This window comes from Corticium candelabrum, chromosome 7, assembly GCF_963422355.1.
Source record: "Corticium candelabrum chromosome 7, ooCorCand1.1, whole genome shotgun sequence".
Lineage (NCBI taxonomy): Eukaryota > Metazoa > Porifera > Homoscleromorpha > Homosclerophorida > Plakinidae > Corticium > Corticium candelabrum.
In genome coordinates this window covers 4273572-4293811 of record NC_085091.1, presented here as the reverse complement: position 1 = coordinate 4293811, position 20240 = coordinate 4273572, and the positions used below count along the sequence as shown (strand labels likewise).

The 20240-nt window shown below is 42.0% G+C and overlaps 1 protein-coding gene and 1 long non-coding RNA gene across 3 annotated transcripts; both read right to left on the bottom strand.

Moving 5' to 3' along the window:
- Positions 1-266: 266 nt before the first annotated feature.
- LOC134182210 (solute carrier family 25 member 36-A-like) lies at positions 267-9685 on the bottom strand. Its single transcript, XM_062649588.1, has 8 exons — positions 9577-9685; positions 9173-9236; positions 8803-9100; positions 8499-8568; positions 6627-6727; positions 6367-6471; positions 6149-6217; positions 267-539 (listed from the first exon to the last, which is right to left on the bottom strand). Exons 1-8 carry the CDS (start codon positions 9627-9629, stop codon positions 337-339), a joined length of 963 nt encoding a protein of 320 aa, XP_062505572.1. The 5' UTR covers positions 9630-9685; the 3' UTR covers positions 267-336.
- A 4199-nt stretch (positions 9686-13884) lies between these two features.
- On the bottom strand, positions 13885-18876 carry LOC134182217 (uncharacterized). Of its 2 annotated transcripts, none has more exons than XR_009970292.1 (3): positions 18470-18876; positions 14859-14971; positions 13885-14806 (listed from the first exon to the last, which is right to left on the bottom strand). It is a non-coding gene; the product is annotated as an uncharacterized LOC134182217 (long non-coding RNA). The 2 variants fall into 2 exon arrangements; XR_009970291.1 differs by lacking the exon at positions 18470-18876 and adding exons at positions 15033-15181; positions 17518-17643 and having other exon boundaries at positions 13885-14971.
- Positions 18877-20240: the final 1364 nt, after the last annotated feature.

Genomic DNA, 20240 nt, shown 5'->3' with positions numbered 1-20240 from the left:
GTTTAACGTTGAGCTAGTGGAAACACGGCCCATGATTGCTACAATTTTAGATTGCTTAGCCTGTAATAGCTAGACAATATGTATATTATGAGACTATCAAGAGATGTAATAACAGACAGACAGACTGACGCAGACAGACTACTGACAGACAGACTGACACAAACAGACACAACATTAGCCTAATTTAGGCCAAGTGTACGACCTTACAGAAAAAGGAATGATATGGATGAGTAGACAGACAAGACAGCATGATTGTTTCCTGTGGGTCACTGAAGCCATAGTTTCATTTTCCAATGATCGTTCAACTCTATGCACAAAAATAACTAAAATTTGGATCTACGGACTCCACAACCGCACTATCATCTCATAAGTGGCAAACATTATGGCCGAGTTAGGTATGACTCTAATTAAGTGTGTTCCCAGTCCACCATATAAACCTCGAACACCTTCTTCCTGCCATACTCTCAATAATGACTGAAAAAACGTGTGGTACCGTCGATGGACACCTTCATTCTGACGAAGTCGAGTTCTTATCACTTCTGCAACAGAAACAAATCGTACATTAGTGTTTGCTTGTGCACAGCCATATGTGCGCACGCACGTGCATGCATGCACGCACGCGCGCGCGTGCGCGCACACACACACACACACACACACACACACACACACACACACACACCAGAACTGAGATAAATAAACACAAACAGGTAAAACAGATACACAAAGATACTGGACACATACTTTTCTTCATTAAAATTTTTCATTAGAGTAGCCATTAACCTGACACATAAATACCCTGAAAGAAGAAAACTGTGCGGGAGAGGGAATTCGTATGATTTTATGCGATCAAAACCTCATCACAATGAAATTAATGGGGTCAGATTTCCTCCTGCACAAAAACTAATTACGCACTAAGTTATGTTCCCTGAAATCGCCCGACTTTATTCCTATACAATTTTTTCTTTCAGGGTACCATGTCTTGACATCCAGACAGAGACAATAAACAGACAAAGAAAAGGCAAAGTAGATAGACAAATACAAATCTAACAGATAGAACGTGCTGAAGCATGGTTGATTGCAGTCCCAGAAGCAGCAAATTTTGCATCTCAATCTTACAAGTGTCGTTTGGTTGGTACCTCAAGGAGCTAGCAGGAACATCACAAGACGATGTGGAGACCAAAAATTGCAAAGAATGTATGATGATACCATCAAAAGTGGCTTAGTCCATGTCAGTGTCTCTACAACGATGCAATGCAAGCCAGAAAACTGAATGCTTACTGCTAGTGCTGACAATCATCTGGCTCATTTCCTTACACAATATTCTAGCTTTGAACGACCTAAACAGCCTAGTGATCACTCTTACAGTTTCAGCTACAAGGTATTTGTAAAAGTCATGTGACTGTGCCAATGATGGTACTGTAAATCAATAAATTTCGTATTTGTAAACTGCTGCAAACTCTACTTCCTGTACGTTCATAAACTTCGTTCATGTGTCTTGAACGTGTGTGGAAGTGACGAGGCTCAACCAACATTCGGTAGTCATTGCAGCTGTGTCCATCACCACAAAACATGTGCCATTGGTCTTGGTGTCTGAGGCAAGGTTTAGACCTCGTAGCCTACACGTTTTTACAGAGCCATATACATACATGTATATATGGCTCCAATATCCTGGCAACATCACCAGAAAACAGGCTGAGAAGTTGACAAAGTACAGCGACTTACGAGTGGAGGTAAGCCCCATGTAGCAGTGTCGGGAGCACTGGGCAGTGAACGCAGGTATTGCACGATGGCTGGTCATTATTCCATGTCATCACAACCAGTAGCACTTTACAGAAAGCAGAGCTTCTTGGATGCAGTCAGATCCTGCGTAAAGTGACGTCTTCTGTCTAGACAGCCATGATAGTCTTACTCTAAGCAACTCCTACTCAAGACACAGTTTGCATCGAGTGCTTGCAAGAGATCTTATGAACTAGACTGATCTGGTTGAGCACAACAAAATGCATACAAACAAGTTCTGTTGGTTACGCCCATTCCAATTTTATGGTGCCACCCCAACAAAAGCTTTGATGATGCAGGTTTGCTTATTACTGAGATGCCACAAACTGTTGTCATGGAATGCTCAGGCACAAAAAGGTTTATTTTTAAAGACAAAAGTTTCTCTCTGTCTTAGTTCACTGTGCTTGACCACATGATAGCTATATTAAGCCTTATAGATCGTGGAAAATTGCCAGATCTCAAGAAGTTGAGACCTAGTACATAGGATAGGGGAAGGGCCAGACATCTACAGAACTCAGTTTGTTACCAACAGATACTGACCAAAATAGTGGGACGGGTGCCGACAATTACTGTTGATCTTTGAATACTCTTATTACAATCAAGTTCATACCATATGATAGTCTTTGTCCTAATTGGTCTTATCTTCAAACCACGCACCTCAAACAACTTCCCACTTTTCAAAATACAAATACAAGTCCATAGTCTTCATAGCTAATCACTGCCTACTCGTGCAGCAAAGCATGGGGGCCTGTACCAAGTGGAAGCTCAGGCTTGGCGGAGCGCCGTGTCTTTTGTATGCTGGGGACAGTATGTATTCATGAGATGTTGTGTCTTTCCAAGGTTACTGAGATGTGGCAGAGCTCATTTGACTGCCAAAACCTGCAAATATCTACTTCAAATAATGTGAAATCACTTGATAGAACTGAGACATAGAGTACTTCAATAATAGTCATTGTCTTAGCTTGGTTTATAAGATTGCTTGTGCAATGTTTGTGTTATGGAGCTTTGTGAATGTTACATTGGTGACCACTAGACAGAACATAGATACAGACCCTTGAAAAACTAACGCCACCCGTGCATGTGACCAAACCGGAAGTTTCTGTAGCTTAGTTTCGTAACTTAGCTTGAAATAAGTGCTTTTGCAATTACACAGGACCGTGTAGTAATAAATGAGCTACGAATTGCCAAATTTTGGTATAAAATCTCAAAAGCGTTTTCAATTACAAAGCAAAAAAGCATGCTGAAGTGAGTGGGCGTGGAATAGTCTACTAGGAAATGACCTCTTTGATACTGGTTATGGCTTTTTAAAAAGCCAGTTTTCGCTCAACCTTGTCTCTGACAACCAACATCTCTTCAGTACTTCGTGTTCCCCCCTCTCGATGTGCAGATGGCCTCAATTCGGCAAGGAACACTCTCAACTAGCGTGCGCACACTCTCTCTCCCCGAGAATCTCATTCCACGCCGCCTGCACTGCCGCTAGTTCCGTCTCATTACGAGGATGACCCGCATTTGCTGCCACTTTTAAATCTTGCCAGAGGTTTTCAATCGGGTTTGCGCAAGGCGAACACAGTGGCCAGTCTGGAACGGTGACGTCATTGTCCCGCAACCACCATGATGTTGACCAAGCCGAATGGTAGGGGCGTTGTCCTGCTGGAATACAAAATCATGTACGCATCTGCTAACATCTTGTCAGCAAGAACGTTCTGGTACACCACAGCGTTCAATCGTCTTTCAATCTTGTGGAGAGTGCCAACGCCATTGATCCACACACCATTACACTTGCTGTGTGTTTTACAGTGGGCTGACAACACTCAGGAACAAGTTCCACTCCTCGATGATGCCACACATAGACAAAAGTCGTTTTCCAGGCTAATCTTACTCTCATCGCTGAATAGTACTATCTTCCAGTCGTCAAGTGTCCGTGTTCTGTGCACAGCTGCCCAGTTACGTTGAAGACGCCGATGTCTACGTCAGTAGCGGTTTCTTGCAAGGGCAGCAAGCGTTAATTTCTCTCTCAGCCAGTCGACGACAGATAAGAGATCTAGAACCTTGTTGATCTGTTGCCTGTTCAAAGTCTCTCTTCAATCGGCATGAGGTTGAACATAGATTCTCATGGTGGTCACTTCGAGAAATCGATCAGCTCTGGCAGATGTTTCCTAGGCCGACCAGATCTTTCATCGTAACCAACCTTTCCCGCCGTTAGTCTCCTAAGACAATTGGTCACCGTGCCGCGTGAAACACCAACGTCTTCAGCAATCCTTCGTTCGCTCAGACAATGTTCTCTTAACGTTTTTATTTTGCCACATCACCGTGGACTAAGCTGCCGACCTCGAGGTATCCCTAAACTCGCAATTGCTGGCACATTCTCTCTAGTTTTCAAATACCAACAGACTCATGCATGAGCCCGGACTTTGGCAGCTCTACGAACAATAGCAAAGAATGAGTACACCAAGATGTCGTGCCATCAACCTCATTTTGCTACATTCTACTCACAGTTGTTTCAAACTAAAAGTCAAAATTTTGCAAATTTTAAGTACAATATAGAGAATTTCACTAAATTTTCTAAATAATCGTGTTCGCTGCACACTATTAACTCAATGTCTCCGGTCAGTGTTTGTTTCTTTTTTTTGTGCTTTCATTGAAAAACATGACAAATAATCGATTCAGTGACGTCACAATGGTTTTTCTGTTTTTGAGAGAAAAGAAGAACTCATTATTTGGGGTAGCATAACGCTAAAACTGGCTAGATTTCTCTCATAAAATATGAAGAAGCCATCACTAAACTCTGCTTTTGAGAAATTCATGATGTTTCTGTGTCCTGTCAAAATAGCACGCACTTTGAAGTCTAGATCTATTTGGTAACAAAACAGTTCTAATGGGTGGCGAGTCTTTCCTTCACATTTACAGTAGAAATATTGCAGTAAAGAGCTGTTTCAATTATAGCCATAGAGGCTGTTATGATAATTTTGCAATCGGTCTGTATAGTTGACAACTATACAAGGTTGCCACACCTACAAATACATTCGTAGCTTAAGAATATTTAAGGCAGAAACCGCCTACGAAAAATACATGTGGACCAACAAATAAATAGATCGGCGAATAAGTTGTGGTTATCTCACAAGCGCAGCGTCTCGAAGCTTTGTATAGAAGCTTCAAGGTGTTCTTCTTCTTCCTTATGCCAAGTTTAATTAATTAATTTTAATTCTTGCAGAACGGTTTTCGAATCTCTGAGACCATAGTTTTGTGATCAAGCATCCTATTTACCAAGAGGCTAAAACCAAACCCAAACAAACCCAGATGTGGCACAAATATAACAATAGCTAAAACTTTAGTAGCTTCTCTTCGTGGAGGATCACAAGGTGCTCAGCAATGGAGAAATCCAGCACTTCGACTTGAAAATGAAAGATCCCGAACTTGTAGCAAGTACATGTGCAAATTGTAGCAACAGGATGCAACTGATTTGTGTTAAGGTATAAAGATTAGATAAACACTAAAGTACTGAATGCTCCTAAAACAACAATAAAGAGCATAAGCTTGCAAAGGTTGATTCGTCTAAGGAAATTCTAAAACAGTAGTGCGTGTGGTTCCAACAAACCAGGTGGGCATGTCATCATCAGTGACATTCGCCCACAAAATTTTCAGCGGAAAGTGTCGCAACCCTGACTATATCATACTATAGTTTTTACAAGTTAAAGAAAACAAAGAAATACATTCCTGGAGCAATGAAATACGATTGACCTGACTAATTTCGGCAGGAAGGCGACTCCGAGGTCTTGTTTTTAGCTGCATCATACCTCCAAACTGCTCGTAGTCATTCGCAGAAAAGATCGGTGCAAAATCATCTCGAGTTCGAATTCGATACTACCATTGCAGTACAGGAGAATAGTGTGCCCACCATCTTGGTAAGTGCGGTAGTGTGTGTCGCCTTAGTTCTCTTGGCACAATAGTCAATTCTTCCAGAACGTCCACCCACGCAATGACTAAGCACACGAGTTCGAAGAGAGAGCTTCTACGTAAATGCAATAATCCAAAAAACGATGTCTGTGTGGCTTTACAGTACCTGTACATCGCAGTCTCAGATATCGGTATCTTGACCGTTGAGGACTTACATACCATTCTTTTATTTAGACTTTCCTCGACTGCCCAACTATTCATGAGCACTCCTTTGCGGGGGCGCAGATGCCCTCGCTAGAAAATAAGTAAAGCACCATAGTGCGCTTAGTGGATTGACTGTAAAGACAACAAGACAGACAGACAGATTTATGACAATACATGTATTGACAGAAAGAGGCTGACAGACTGGTGGACAGGCAAACAGACATATCGACAACTGTCAAAAACACACAAACACTTAACAAAACGTAAGTCATACCATGTGGATATGCAAGCGCAGTTGCTGTTAGTTTTGAACATGCTGCCGCTCCCATAAACATAAACAGATCTGAACACAATCGTCAACTTAACAAAGTACCTCATAAATATGAAACAAATAGGAAACCTATGGTGAAGGCAGTGACTGGATGACAGTCGCCCCTTGCGGTTCCCATTTCCAAATAACCAGCCAATTACCTATTTACACCAAATGCTTACCTTTAACTTGAAAGCTATGTTGTGAGATGTCCGAATATGACGACTTTCTCATCTCTGATTTTAGATGTTCATAAATGATGAAGTAAAGGGCAGTTTCACTAACGCCTGAAAAAATGAAATCTGACAGTAGCAACATAGAAATACACAAAAAACATGAACATGTACACAAATACAAACAAAATGGGAAAACATTGACAAGAGCAGTACACAAGTCTTGCAAACAGTGACCGGTGACTGACAAAATTAAGACAATCAATGACCTGCGTATGATGCACTAAGTCCTCTATAAAAGCCTCGAACGCCTTCTGTAGTATAGATGTCTTTAACGCACTGTACAGCACTAAATTTGAATTTCTCCATCCTGTAACAGAACCAATAATAAAAAATAGTACATACCACACACACACACACACACACACACACACACACACACACACACACACACACACACACACACACAACGCTGAGCCCTTCATGTCGTTCAACATCAACCCTAAGGTCAGTTGCAAAGATAGCTCTCCCACTTGTAGAGACAGGGCTGGGTCTTCATGCGCTACAGTGGAGGCTTATACTTCGTTTACACTAGCATGCATAGCTAGCTGAGGCGCGCCAGTGCGTGTGAGCCCGGCATTCCTTCCCCTTGTTTACACGACACACTCTTTAGAAGCGAGTCAATGCTTTTAATGGGTGTGTCATTAATGTGCATTAGTTACTTGAAATTGACACAGCTCACATTTGTAATTGACAGAAGCCAAGCTAATCGCGTTGTTTCTCTATGGCTTACAACATTCATATCAAAAAATTAGTACAACATATACATGTATGACATGTTGTACTATTTGTAGGTCTATTGCCAGGTGACTGGTGCAGCAACGGGAGTTCAAAAGATTTGTTTCTTGCACATCTTGGTCGCTCTTGAATAAGACACAAGAGACTCGTCTCACTTCATGCCATTTGTACCAAATGAGCATGCGCGGCTCATTTCCAGCACGCTATGCATTTACACGATGTACTTACCAAGCCAACCCGTGCTGGCCCAGCTAGAACTACGAAGCCAAGCTGGCAAGCCTCAGCCTGAATTTACACGTAACCCGTAGAAACCGAGCCAGCACAGGCTGGCCTGCTTACAAGTGCTCGTGTAAATGGGATATAGGGCCAGTGCTGACAATCCACCTGGAGCATGGCCAGAGTCATCTAGAGGCACTGAATATGGTGCAGCTCTGAGACTAGACGTGTGTGTGTGTGTGTGTGTGTGTGTGTGTGTGTGTGTGTGTGTGTGTGTGTGTGTGTGTGTGTGTGTGTGTCTTGATCCCACTATTCAAAGGTCCCAGACGTTTTCATTCTCCAAACACAACTCTCTAACCAACTGAGCTACAAACCTACAGTCATCACACACAGACAGACAGATAGACAGACTGACAGACAGACTGACAGACAGACTTCATCTGTTGTAGCCTAAGTATTTGTTGTTGATTTAGAGGAACTTTACTTAAAGACCAGTTTTAAGCTCTTCATGGAAATTTCTTTGGATTTGAAATATATGTATTTGACAGACAGACAGACACAAGACAGACAGACAGACAGACAGACAGACAGACAGACAGACACACACACACACACACACACACACACACACACACACCACTCTTAGATACCATCTCTACAGCAGCTCATGTACACTACACTCTGTACATTGTACCCTCACATGCAAATTACCATGACAAACACGCACTTACAATTACCATACCTATGATAACAAGACGCACCCACACAAGCTGGGAGCCAACCAACTAACCGTCTTACAACCTAAGACTATACACCAACACTGTAGTGGCAGCACTGTATCAAGTGGATAAAAGAGTTCAGTTGGCACTATAGCAACCACAATGCAGTGTTACCGCTTTAGACAAGAATAAACCAAATTAGTGTGCTGTAGGTGATGGGATCGAGAACAATACTCGGTGACGATAATCATTCAAGTCGTTTCTAGCATACACACAATGTGGTTTCCGAGTGGTCAACTCACGTCAAGCAGCGATAACCACGCCCCAATACGAGCACACGCACTCCCGGGCGACACAATAACGTGTGACAAAACAACAGGCCAACGCAAATCTGCACAATTGTCTTACCTGGCAGCGTCCAATTGTAGTCTCGTTCGCACCATCCAGATGGGGTTAGTGATTGTTGCTTGAGTTACTCCTGCATCATACGGACAAACAACAAACTAGAGTCTTTGCCAAAGAACGCACTAGACACACACGACGACAATGTCTGCAAGCTCCGTGCATGCACTCAGATACACAAATAAAGCTATTAAAAAATTTCATACAAAAAAATGTTTCTTCTCTGAAACCGTACATGCTAGGAGACTTTCCATTCATCACAAATAGTGTCACGCATGCAAGCTCATCTAGATGTATCATGACGACTCACCGGCGCAAGCTGCCGAGCAGAGATGAACAAGAGGTGAGTCGGCTTTCAACACGGAGTTGAATTTCTGCTTTGCTTTGCTGTAAGCCGCGAAGTAGATGGCCCGAGCTGGAGCGACTCCCATCAGCGTGGGCGTCAGGCCTTTGAAGAGGGAGCGTGGTCCCTCCGTTTGAAAGATGTGTCTCATACACTGGAACGTGTTGCCCGGTCTCATTGCTACCGTGGAGGCCTGCAGAGCACCAGCGTTGCAATTTGTTACCAAAACGGGAGTCGCAGTCGGCTGGAAGGCTATAACTGACGACTAGACACGAATCAGTTGAACGAGATGCCTAGAAACCGAACGGTTGCGCCGTGGCAGACGTAGTAGACATACCTGAAGGCGAGTTTTCACGACCTCCAATGGGCTGGTCGCAGCTGCTGCAACTGTACCACCGATCCTACATCACAATGATATTGAACACAGAGACAACTAGGAGGCGACAAACGTGCAAAGTGAGTGTTGTGGCTCATTGGAGCGAGTAAACTGGAGACAAACGCAAATCGGTATGAGAGAAATCGACGTCTCTTCCGACGCCCGTTCTAATACGTAGCCTAAAGCATTACAATATACCATTCATTGCGATAAAAATGCGTGCGTGGAGAGATTAGAAACGCAAGCGAAGACTCTCAACGTTTGAATTGTTGGCTCCGAATTTTTTCTGAGTTGGTTAGTCGATTTAGTGAGATGCCTGACTATTCCTAGGATCGTTGGAATTATGCGTTAGGATGATCTCCTACCCGCCAGCAATGAGATGTTGAAGAGTCCCGCTCCCGCTGACCGCCGCAGTCATGGCTGTCTGAAGTTGAAAAACCGGTCGCCTCGCGCGTGCTCTCCTTTTAGGGCACCCACGCGCCGATTCCGTGCCGAAGGTGTGGCGACATGCAGAGTTCATGAGGTCATCACGTGTCGTGTCAAAAAATGCGCTGGAACTGCGCCAAAAGGACTACTAGCGTGCGTTAGAGTAGCATAGTAGTGTACACTCTACTTTTTCTGCCGATGTAACACTCTTCATCGCATGTGTTGCCAATATAAAATCGGATTTGTTGTGTACATCATAAATTTATTAGCTTATCCTAATCTAGAATTGCAGAATGGTAAATCTAATATTGTAGATTTGCATAATTTTTGATTCTAACTTTGTTTTTAATGATAGTGAACATGTGTAATAGTGTCAGTCCTTCGGGCGTAGTATAGCTATAATAAATATATATTATCTAACAAATAAATAAAAAACAAATTAATTAATTAAAACTCAAAAAGTGGAAGAATGGTAACATTGCAGTCGTGTCGTGGTGTCGCTACTCACTTGAGCACTCTAGAGGTTAACTACATTTAGAAAACTATTGCAGAAATCGTTTAAATCGTATATACGGCTCTGGGGTCGGCAGTGGCGGATCTAGAAATCTGTAGGGGGTCCAATTTGAGATGCTAGTCTAGCAAGTACAAATTCTTGTAACTAGCTGTACATGTGCTGGATTCTATCTAGATCTAGCCATAGCTATCAACTCATCCCCTGGACCAACCTCCAGATACAAAGTTCGCCAGCGTAGTTTGAGTCTTCTTGGGCGAAGGCTCCGCATGGTCAACACGGAAACGTATTGCTACGAAGTGGTGTACGTCTAGCGCGCGCTAGTCAGTACGTTATAGGTTGGGTCATCCGGTCTTGCAGATTCCTGTCTGTGGCTGGGGCTCTCAGAGTCTGCGTCCGTCGCATGTGCGGTTCACTTTCATTTCTAAATACCAACTTTGTCCGAAAGGGTTGGTGCGCGCGCCCATGTCGTCGTATGGTAGATCCGCCACTGCTCGCGAATGATTTTGTGGGTGCTGATGTTGTTACGTATTGTATTGTTCTTGATATAGAGGAGAATGTAACGGTCAGACATCTGACATTTGTCCAACCGAGAACAGGTCATGTCCGATCGAGTGTGAACTAATGTAGGACACTAGGAGGAGGAACAGTCTCTTGGAGAAACACAAATTAGACTACGATGAGGAACCGGATATCCTAAACACGTGAGGACTGGTGAAGGTTGCATCGGTATCAGATATGAAATATGGATTTAATTAAATATGATCGTTTTTCAAAGGATGGTTTTGACAATTTTAAATTTAATAAACATCGATTTAAATGCGCATGCAGTTAAATGGGAGCTTGCCCATGGCATGCAGGTACAGTCTGACACAAAATATTGGGACTTTGTGAAGTTTCCTTCAGAATGCTTTCAGCTCTTTGCCACTTCAGTTGACTTAGAAGAATTTGAGCGACACCAAACAAACCTGAACACAAATAGACATTCTACTGTAAAAACAAACAAATATGGTATATTAAAGAAATAATTACTTCTTCTTCCTCTTATTGGATGCTCATCACCCTTAATTGCTTTACTGATCATTTCTGAGGACTTGTGTGGAGAAGGACAAAACATCTATTCGTTTGTCTTATTTCACTCGACATTCTGCCATACGACAAAGAGCTGAACAAAAGGAACAATATAAACAAGATGAAACGACAATTCTCATATTTACAATCTCTCATTTAATGCGGTGTGGTGATGATTTGTTAAGTGTCCTTGCAGTGTTGCAGCTTCCTGCATTATCTCATTGGCACGAGTGTGTTTTTGGATCATCATCAATAATTCTGCCATTTCACTCAACACTACACAACACTACACAAGTCAGCAACATATGTTATGCACTCACATGTTCATGATTATCTCAATGTTCCACTAATACTGTCAACATTGAACTCATACAAACAATTCCGGTACTGGCATTTGGCTCTCATCTTTGGGATTATGACAGATCTGATGTATCATACATGGGCTTGGGATGAGGAAGTATATGACCCATTCATGATCGACTGAAGCATGCCAGCATGGTTTCCAAGAAGCTATGACAAGGGCTATGGACATGAAGCTAAAATATATTATTATTTGCAACGAGCAGGACAGTCGGTTTTAATTTTGTGAGAGGTCTATAGATAAATAGTTGCATGTAGGAATGGTATAGATATACTGTAGTTTATATTGTCTGTAGCTTGTGTATTTGTAGTTTGTTAGCTGTCTTAATTATATCCTAGTTGTTTTTATGTTTGCCCCAAGAGGGAACTTTACCTTTCACCTAGGTGCAACAGAAATAAATCATCCATTCATTCAATTCCATCTTGTAACTTACCACATGTCTTCCATTCTCCTTACATCATTTAAGTCCACCCAGTAGCCTGTTGTGACAATTGTTTCACTTCCTCTTCTGCTCCTTCATTTAGTTGAATGGTACGTGTAAGCCTATAGAGTAGTAGCTATTCAAACAGTACTCAATGATAAAGCATACGCTTCTCTTGCCGCAGTTTCTTCTTCTTTTGTTGGAAATTGAGACAAAAGACAGTTAAAACCAAGTACACGCTGCACAACAAAATATACAGACTAAGTACAGTACAAAAACAAATCATGTCTAATTTATATCAGTATTCTAACTCACATTAAACACATGAATGTAAAGTCCATCATAAAGCCAACAAATACACACTAATTTTCAAATTAACTGTTTTTAAATTACGATTTTTTTGTCTGAGTAACATTGCAATAACCAAATCGAAAGTCGACAAAAAATTCACACAAAATTCAAAGAAAACTCAGAATTCTGTATTGTTTTGTGACAACACACAAACAGCTGCCAAAGCAGCAAACATGATACAATATAATTACAATATTACCTCGCATAGAAAGATATGTCATTATAGTGTGAGGCTTTGTAGGTTGCCCTTATGGACAACGGGAATAACTGCAACATCCATTGCCCAGGCATTAATAGTCATACACACTAGTCTTAATCTACTCACATAATTTAAATAATGTACCAAAATATACTGTTCCACCAGATTTCTACTGTAGATCTCGCACAATTTCTACTTCTTCGATCATCATCTTCATCTGACAATGTCTTTCATCATTCATTTCCTAAATAACCTCACAAACTCCACAGTCTATATGAGCGTTTTTATGAGATCCTGGGATGGATCACATCATCTGATACAGATTAGTTGCACTAAAAGTTGTAGTAAACTTGTCATGCATGCTCAGAGCTGGCACAATGAGAATAATTATACCCGATGCCCCTCACTTAGGCCATACAAACTACATAATATATAGTTTCACGTCAGCCTCTTCCTGAATTTAGGTGGGGGAAAGCAGTACATTTATACTCTGTATCTATTTAATATTAACACATTCTTCTACTCATAATTAATATTAACACGTTATTGTAGTCATTAGGTTGTACAGGCTCACAGCTTTAGTATGTTTAAAAGGGACTACACACTATAACACACATCAGAACTATAGTGTTGGCAGCAGTCGCGTTGATGCACGATATGGACACACGACAATATGGCGACTGATGCATGTGCAGGTGTATAGGGGAGGGGAATTCAGGATGTTTGTGAGTGATGCGGGCGCCGATGCAAAACTACTTAGGGCCTTAACGACATGCCCTTATATGTGACGTAATATACTATTCACAACTTTCTCATCATCAATGCACACACTCCAACATCAGCATGTTAAGCTAAGATTCACAAATGCAACATAAAATTGTGTAAAGTTGAACTTCTGAACTCCCCTGCAGTTAATTAACTTACAGACTCCCAAAATCACTCTTACTCATTTTGTGCGAACATGACATTGTCCACAAACGACAAGCTGCTTGTATGCTTGATACTGCATGAGTGACTCTCTTAGGTGTTCTGTTGCTTTCTCATACATGCCCTGCTCATCTATCGAATGCTGTGAAGCTAAATTAGAGACACACAACAACACAACAGTCAGTCACGTCATCTCCTCTAGTTGTAGTCTCTCTTCACAGTCTGTCATACCCTCCCAACATCTTCATCTGTCAACAGAATACATACTAGACATATTAATTAAATGTACGTACACATTTGTAAAGAAACTCTAGCTGTACTACTGAGTATGTACATTTCTATTTTTCTTACTATAATATTAATATTCCATCTACATTACATTGAAGATAGAACGCATTTGCTTTGATGGTCTCACTGTGGATGTACATGTTATTTTTTTAATTATAAGTACCCTAATGTTGGACACCTTTTACACAATCACATGTTGCTCGATCCTATAATATGAAAGAGTAAGTTCCGCTGCTCGTTTATGGTTGGTTTACCTTTACATGTCAGTGGTATTGCGACAACACTAACAAGCCAGAAGTTACCGTTAAAACTTTGATATATTTACAAATAATGAAGGCATGTCACACTTATTGATTTCTAACATAGTTATCTAATGTTGGACATGCAGCTACTGTTTCAGCTTCATGCCCTGTCTCGCTATGTTTAATTAAACTGTTTTTAAAAAAACATATAACATCTGTCAACAGTCTTCACAGTCTGGAAAAGTCCAAAATTTGCTCAAATCAGACATTTCGTCGAGGTTTAATAGCACAACAGTAGTGATACCATTGATTGCAGCCCTGTTTGTCACAGCCGATCCAACCTTCTTTGTCCTTTTAGTGTCTTGGTAGTAAAATTGTCTACATCCACCACACAGGGCGTCATCATCGTGGCTTTCACCATGTTGTACATACATGTCTCTTCCTAATTAGCTTGGCATGCTTCTAATTCTTTTGTTGGTGCCTTTCGTTTGCATTGTTTTATGTACTTATGGTGTTGTTTTCTTTCAGTCTTTCTACGAAGGTGTCTGATGTCAAGATTGCTCCTGCATGAAATGGCAGCACTCTAAGCTTCTTTCCTTGATCTTTTCTTCTTGTGATGGCTTTTCAACAGGCTTCAAAAAAAAGCTCAGCAAAGTAGTGGTGAATCTGACGTTGCACTGATGTTTCTTGTAAACCTCGAGTGGTTGCAGCTACTTCTGTGTAATTGTTGTCAAAAAGATAAGAAAGTGATGGCTAGCTTTGAGTCAGGAATGGCTGCTGATGATAGTGGGTGAATTCCTGAAACGCAAAAGCCAGCAACTAGGTATTCTGACAACACACAATCCCATACCTTAGCCAACAAAATTGGGAAAGTACACCTGTATACTCTGTCTGCTTTTAATTGTATGTCTTTTTACTTCTGGAGGGTGGAATTCCAGTTTGTCTTCAGTGGGCCAAAGACACCTACATCAAATAGTTGTCAAGACATGTGTTGTATGTGACAGAAGGCAGTAAATAATGACACCCTTGTTTCTGGCCTTTTCGATCATTGATAGGCTGTCGTGGGAACCATGACCATCAAGAATACAGAACTACAGGCCCTGTCGCAAGGATATCTTCTACTTGTGGGAGAATGATGATGTCAAACCATTGTGAGAATTAAATTTGCTTTTTCTATCCACCCAGAAGAACACATGGAAACATGGCAATTTGACAGAGAACTCTTCATTATTTCTGACAGAAGTTCTTACCCTTGCAGATTAATTATAAGAGGAGCAATACTGTTGCCTATTATTTAATTAGAAAGTACAGTCTTGATTTAATACATTAGAGAAAACTACATGGGTTGATTCTATTGTGTTTCTACATGAAGCAGATCCACCTGCTAAAATAGTTATTGTTTGGATGCCTAAACCACCTTGCACATCATAACACTGTGTGGGCTCCTTTTCTTGCCAGAATCTTTTTGGTAGCAGCTGAGGTTGCTACAGTATAATTCAGATTCATCGCAGTTCCAGAATCAACATCCTATATCCCCCTTCTAAAGATATTGTTGTCTTTTATGCAGTGTAACTAGCAAACCACTGTGAAATGCCTCTAATCACCTTGGTTGCTGCTTGAGGTCTGTTCTTTGAAAGATGCTCTGGTTTTCTCTGTGCAAGTTCAAGCGAGCGCTTCATAAATCCTGCCCACCAGTTCTTTCCCGGACACCCATCTTTAAAGGGGTTTGGTCTCTGTTATTTTAATAAAAAGATCTGAACAGCTAAGGACAGTCCAAAACACAATGGCATATTCATAAGTGAGTTTCAGAAGTTTGTTTAGACATAACTGTTTTGTAAATTTCAAAAGGGCTATGTACCTGGTTAATAGCCAGCATCAGCTAACACATGGCAGCATATAATAATTTTGAATTCCTTTAGCTGAGATGTCTAATAGGTCCGGTTCAATGATTGTTGACAGTGCTTTCAGTCAGTCCCCATTGTTTTGCAGCAGCTCTCTGCTAATGTGTACAGCTGCTTTGGCTTCATCAAGTCTCTCGTGTAAGCATAACAGCGATTGCAATTGCAATGACAAGTTTAAAAAGTGAGACAGTAAACAGTTTTAGTAAGGATCGAGTTGCTTCAAGACAAATTCCCAGTCTGCCCACTTAGTGGGTATAGAACCATAGCTACTTCGTTATCTATCTCCGTATGGAACAAGAAATGACACAAATGCACTACTACTTCTAGAAGTATAACAAGTACACTATCCAGTCATCATTCAGTCTTTACTGTTCACGTTGAGTGATTTATGCTGCACGTGACATACTCAGTAACTGCATCTGCGCACTATATAACATGCAGTAGGTGTGCATGAGTCAAAACATACAGGTTTGTTCTACTTGCTTGGATCTAGCTGAGGAGCAAACAACTCTGAGATGGTGAAACATAGTGCTTGCCAATGCAACTTAGTTTAGTTTGTTTGATCACTTCTGTGTTTGCTTGCTTGGGTCAATGCCGTTGACTGTTCAACATCAGGAGACTGTACCATGCACACAGTACTAGTAATAATCATAGGGCAGGTACGTAGTACCCTGTATGTAGGAATTGCCCAAGTCTGGAAGTGTGGCCGCGGGGGTTTACGTAAACCGCTAGAAAGGGCCTAAAACAAAGGTAAATCTTTTCTAAAATTGTCTAATAAAAGTGTAAGACATGATCTAGGTAAGAGTACTTTCAGTTTTTGTGTACTTTCAGTTTTTGCAAAGCCTGTCTACTAGACGAGAAAAGTGATCGTCAACATGGGAGGTAAATTCTGTTTTTCTTTCTTCTTCAGTACTGTAACAGAACATCAAATCTTGAAATTTGGCAATAATGCGTAAAATAACCTGAAGTAGTAGGGGAAATATCCAAGAAAAATGTAGTTCTGCCATTGCCCTTGACTTATGAACCACAGACTCCATGAGGAAATTCACTCAGTACTTTCCAGTGCCAACGCCTAACTTGAAAATCACGGTAATCATACTGAATTCTGATTGGTTGTTACCATATAATGTCAATGGTAAGCAGAGCATTGCTACGAAGTGCATTTTTGACAAATCTGTGCTTTGCAATTAAGCGTTACCAAGATACCCGGATAACAGGTGTAAGCCTTGTCAATTTGAAAGCCTGCCGTTCCTGTATGCTCCAGAATAGCGATATATTTAACTAGAGAAAACAATGGCTTGGAGCGGCGGACAAGACCACAAACGTCACACTTCTCAGCATGTTCTTGAATTACTAATTAGACTAGCTTGAAACAAAACTGCTTTCTTGAATCGATGACAGCATGCATACAGATAGAATTAATTTAACTAAAATTAAATTTACTGTACAGACGCTCGAAATCTGCGGCAATTAATATATTCGATTTGTTGTGTAGCATCATTTGGGATTAGGAGAAGGGCAACATTAATCCAAGAATTAATCCTGACCATGCATGACAGGTGTGGTATCATTGCATTATAGAATGAATAAGACAGAAATCACACTTACCACTAAACAGATACTTTTGTCCTGAGGTGTAATATCTCGCCGAATCGACACACTTTGTTCAGTAAACTTTACGGTTTCATTCAATCTATGTTGTTGATGTATCCCCAACCTAGTCTCGCGTAGCCAAACCCCTCCCCTTCTTGATATCTACCGGCGGGAAAGGGTTTGGTGAAATTGCACACAAGCAGTGGTGCCAGGCATACGCCCACGTCTTTCCAAATAGTAATTAGATGATGGTTAAAGCTGACAGGTGATAATTACTGGAAACATTCTTCTCTCTGTTGTCGACGAAAAATCACTTGTTGGAAGGCTTACAACAATCAATGGGCAGACTTTACGATAGTATGGTATATTGTTCTTGGTATAGGGCGTTTAGTTAGCTACGAATTCACGCAAACTGTGCGCTAACCTCTGCATAATTAATTATTTCGACCTGCCATGCCATCGCCTTGATCTCTTCCCGCAACGCTTGAATTTGCTGATCTAGCCTAGGAAACGAAGCAAGCTACGTTCGGCAATGTATCACAAACAAGCTCGATCCAGCTGCTTCTATCTAGTCAGCTGGTCAACAAAAGAATGTCCGACTAGTCTAGACTTGCCAAGTTGTCTACACTGCTTGAGCATTGCGAGAACCGTTTTCTTTTTCTTTGTTTTGCGTTTGCTGAAAAGAGACTCCAAGCACAGAGCACAACAGTCCGGATCCATTGTGTAACTAACAATCAACTTGCGTGGGGTTGATTACACGTTGATGTTAACGTAATTATCTCCCACCCGGAAGTCGGTGGAGGCTGGCACCACTGCTTGTGTGCAATTTCACCAAACCCTTTCCCGCCGGTAGATATCAAGAAGGGGAGGGGTTTGGCTACGGGAGACTATCCCCAACCGACCAAGCGCTTCCAACACAAATTTGAAGGTAATTGATCTCTACATGTTCACACATATACAGACTAACCTATCGCCTTAGCTCTCGGTTGACGTTCTGTTGTTTCGTAGAGCAACAGAAATTGGCGGTAGACCTGACTTGTTTCAGCTGCTCTAGAGAGTCTTTCTCATCAAACAGTTTCTTCGCTCTCAAAGCTAAATCTGCAAACAAAAATTCCTTCCCGTTTCCTCACAAATAGATTGTCAGCACCTGCAGCCATAGTAAGCATAGGTGAAATACGCATGCGTCGTAGAAGTGGGAACGAAACGAAACTAGAATGGCAGTTTGCTTAATTAAGAGTATGGTTTAGCCTGGGGGCTTTGAGAGGTGAATAGAGTCGTGTGCAAGGGTAGAAGGCCTCTCGGTGTCTCTCACTAAGAACCCAATAGTACATGGTGTCAGGAGTGGCGCAACTCTAGAGAACTACCGGCGATGGCTACGTTCCAGGTTGCACCTCCAGAGACGTTTGATTTCTCGTCCCCTGAGCAATGGCCGGGGTGGAGTCGTAGATTTGAGAGATTCTGAACCGCTTCAGGTCTCGTGGAGAAAGAAGACGCAATGCAGGTCAGTACACTCTTGTACTCCATGGGCGCTCAAGCAGAAGATGTTTTAGCGTGTCTCACCCTCACTGAGGAGCAGAGAACGAAGTATGCAGACGTCAAGGCTGGGTTAGATGGCTACTTCGTAAAGAAACGAAACGTGATCTTTGAAAGAGCAAAATTCAACCAACGACGCCAGACGAGAGATGAACCGGTCGAGACATTCATCACAGCGTTGTACAGCTTGGCGGAGCATCGTGAGTTTGGGACACTCCGCGAAGAGCTAATTCGCGACCGCCTGGTGGTAGGGTTGCGGGATGCCAAATTATCGGAAGCGTTGCAGATGGACTCAGATTTGACTCTTTGGACGGCAATAACAAAATCTCGTCAGAGCGAAGCTGTAAAAGAGCAGCAGACTGTAGTTCGAAATGAACTACCCTTGGAATCTCAGAAGTCAACAGAGTTGGAAGCAGCTCAGATACGCCGCGTGAAGCGATCGCTAACAGGGCAACGAAAAAGCAAGCCGGCGCATTTTCAAGCTAGTCGAGTCAGCAAAAAGCAAACGAGCACACCAGGAAGTACATGCCACAGGTGCGGCGCAGAACCTATACACGGTAGAGAGCGGTGTCCTGCGAGTAACGCGAAATGCCACAAATGCGGGAAGTTGGGACACTATGCGCGTGTCTGCAAGACAAAGAAGGTCTCAACGGTATTTGAAGACCAAGGCTCGGGAGAGTTCGGTGATCTTTTCTCACTGAGTAATGAGAGCATGTCTAAACAATGTAAAGCATGGATGGTTCAGGTTACGTTAGATGGCGTTCCAGTCGTTACTGGAGGGGACGTTACCGTGATCCCAGAGTCTATGTTTGGTAACATTACAACAAAGCTACAACCATCGGGAGCCAGACTGAGAGGGCCCGGAGATAATTTGCTACGTGTTCGTGGTAAGTTTACTGCAAGATTACAATACCGCCAGAGGTCATCACAGCAGGAGGTTTACGTGGTGCGTGATGTTGAACGGGCATTATTGGGGCGGCCTGCAATCGAGAGCCTTCAATTGCTAAAGAGAATAGATTCAGCAGCGAGACAGCCATCATGGTCAGTCCAAGAAGAGTTTCCTCAACTGTTCCAAGGTCTGGGAAAACTAGAAGGAAAGTATGAGATCAAGCTGAAAGAGAATGCAACACCTTTCGCTTTGTCCACTCCCCGTCTTGTGCCGCTGCCACTCATGAAAGAAGTGGAGACGGAGCTTGAAAGAATGC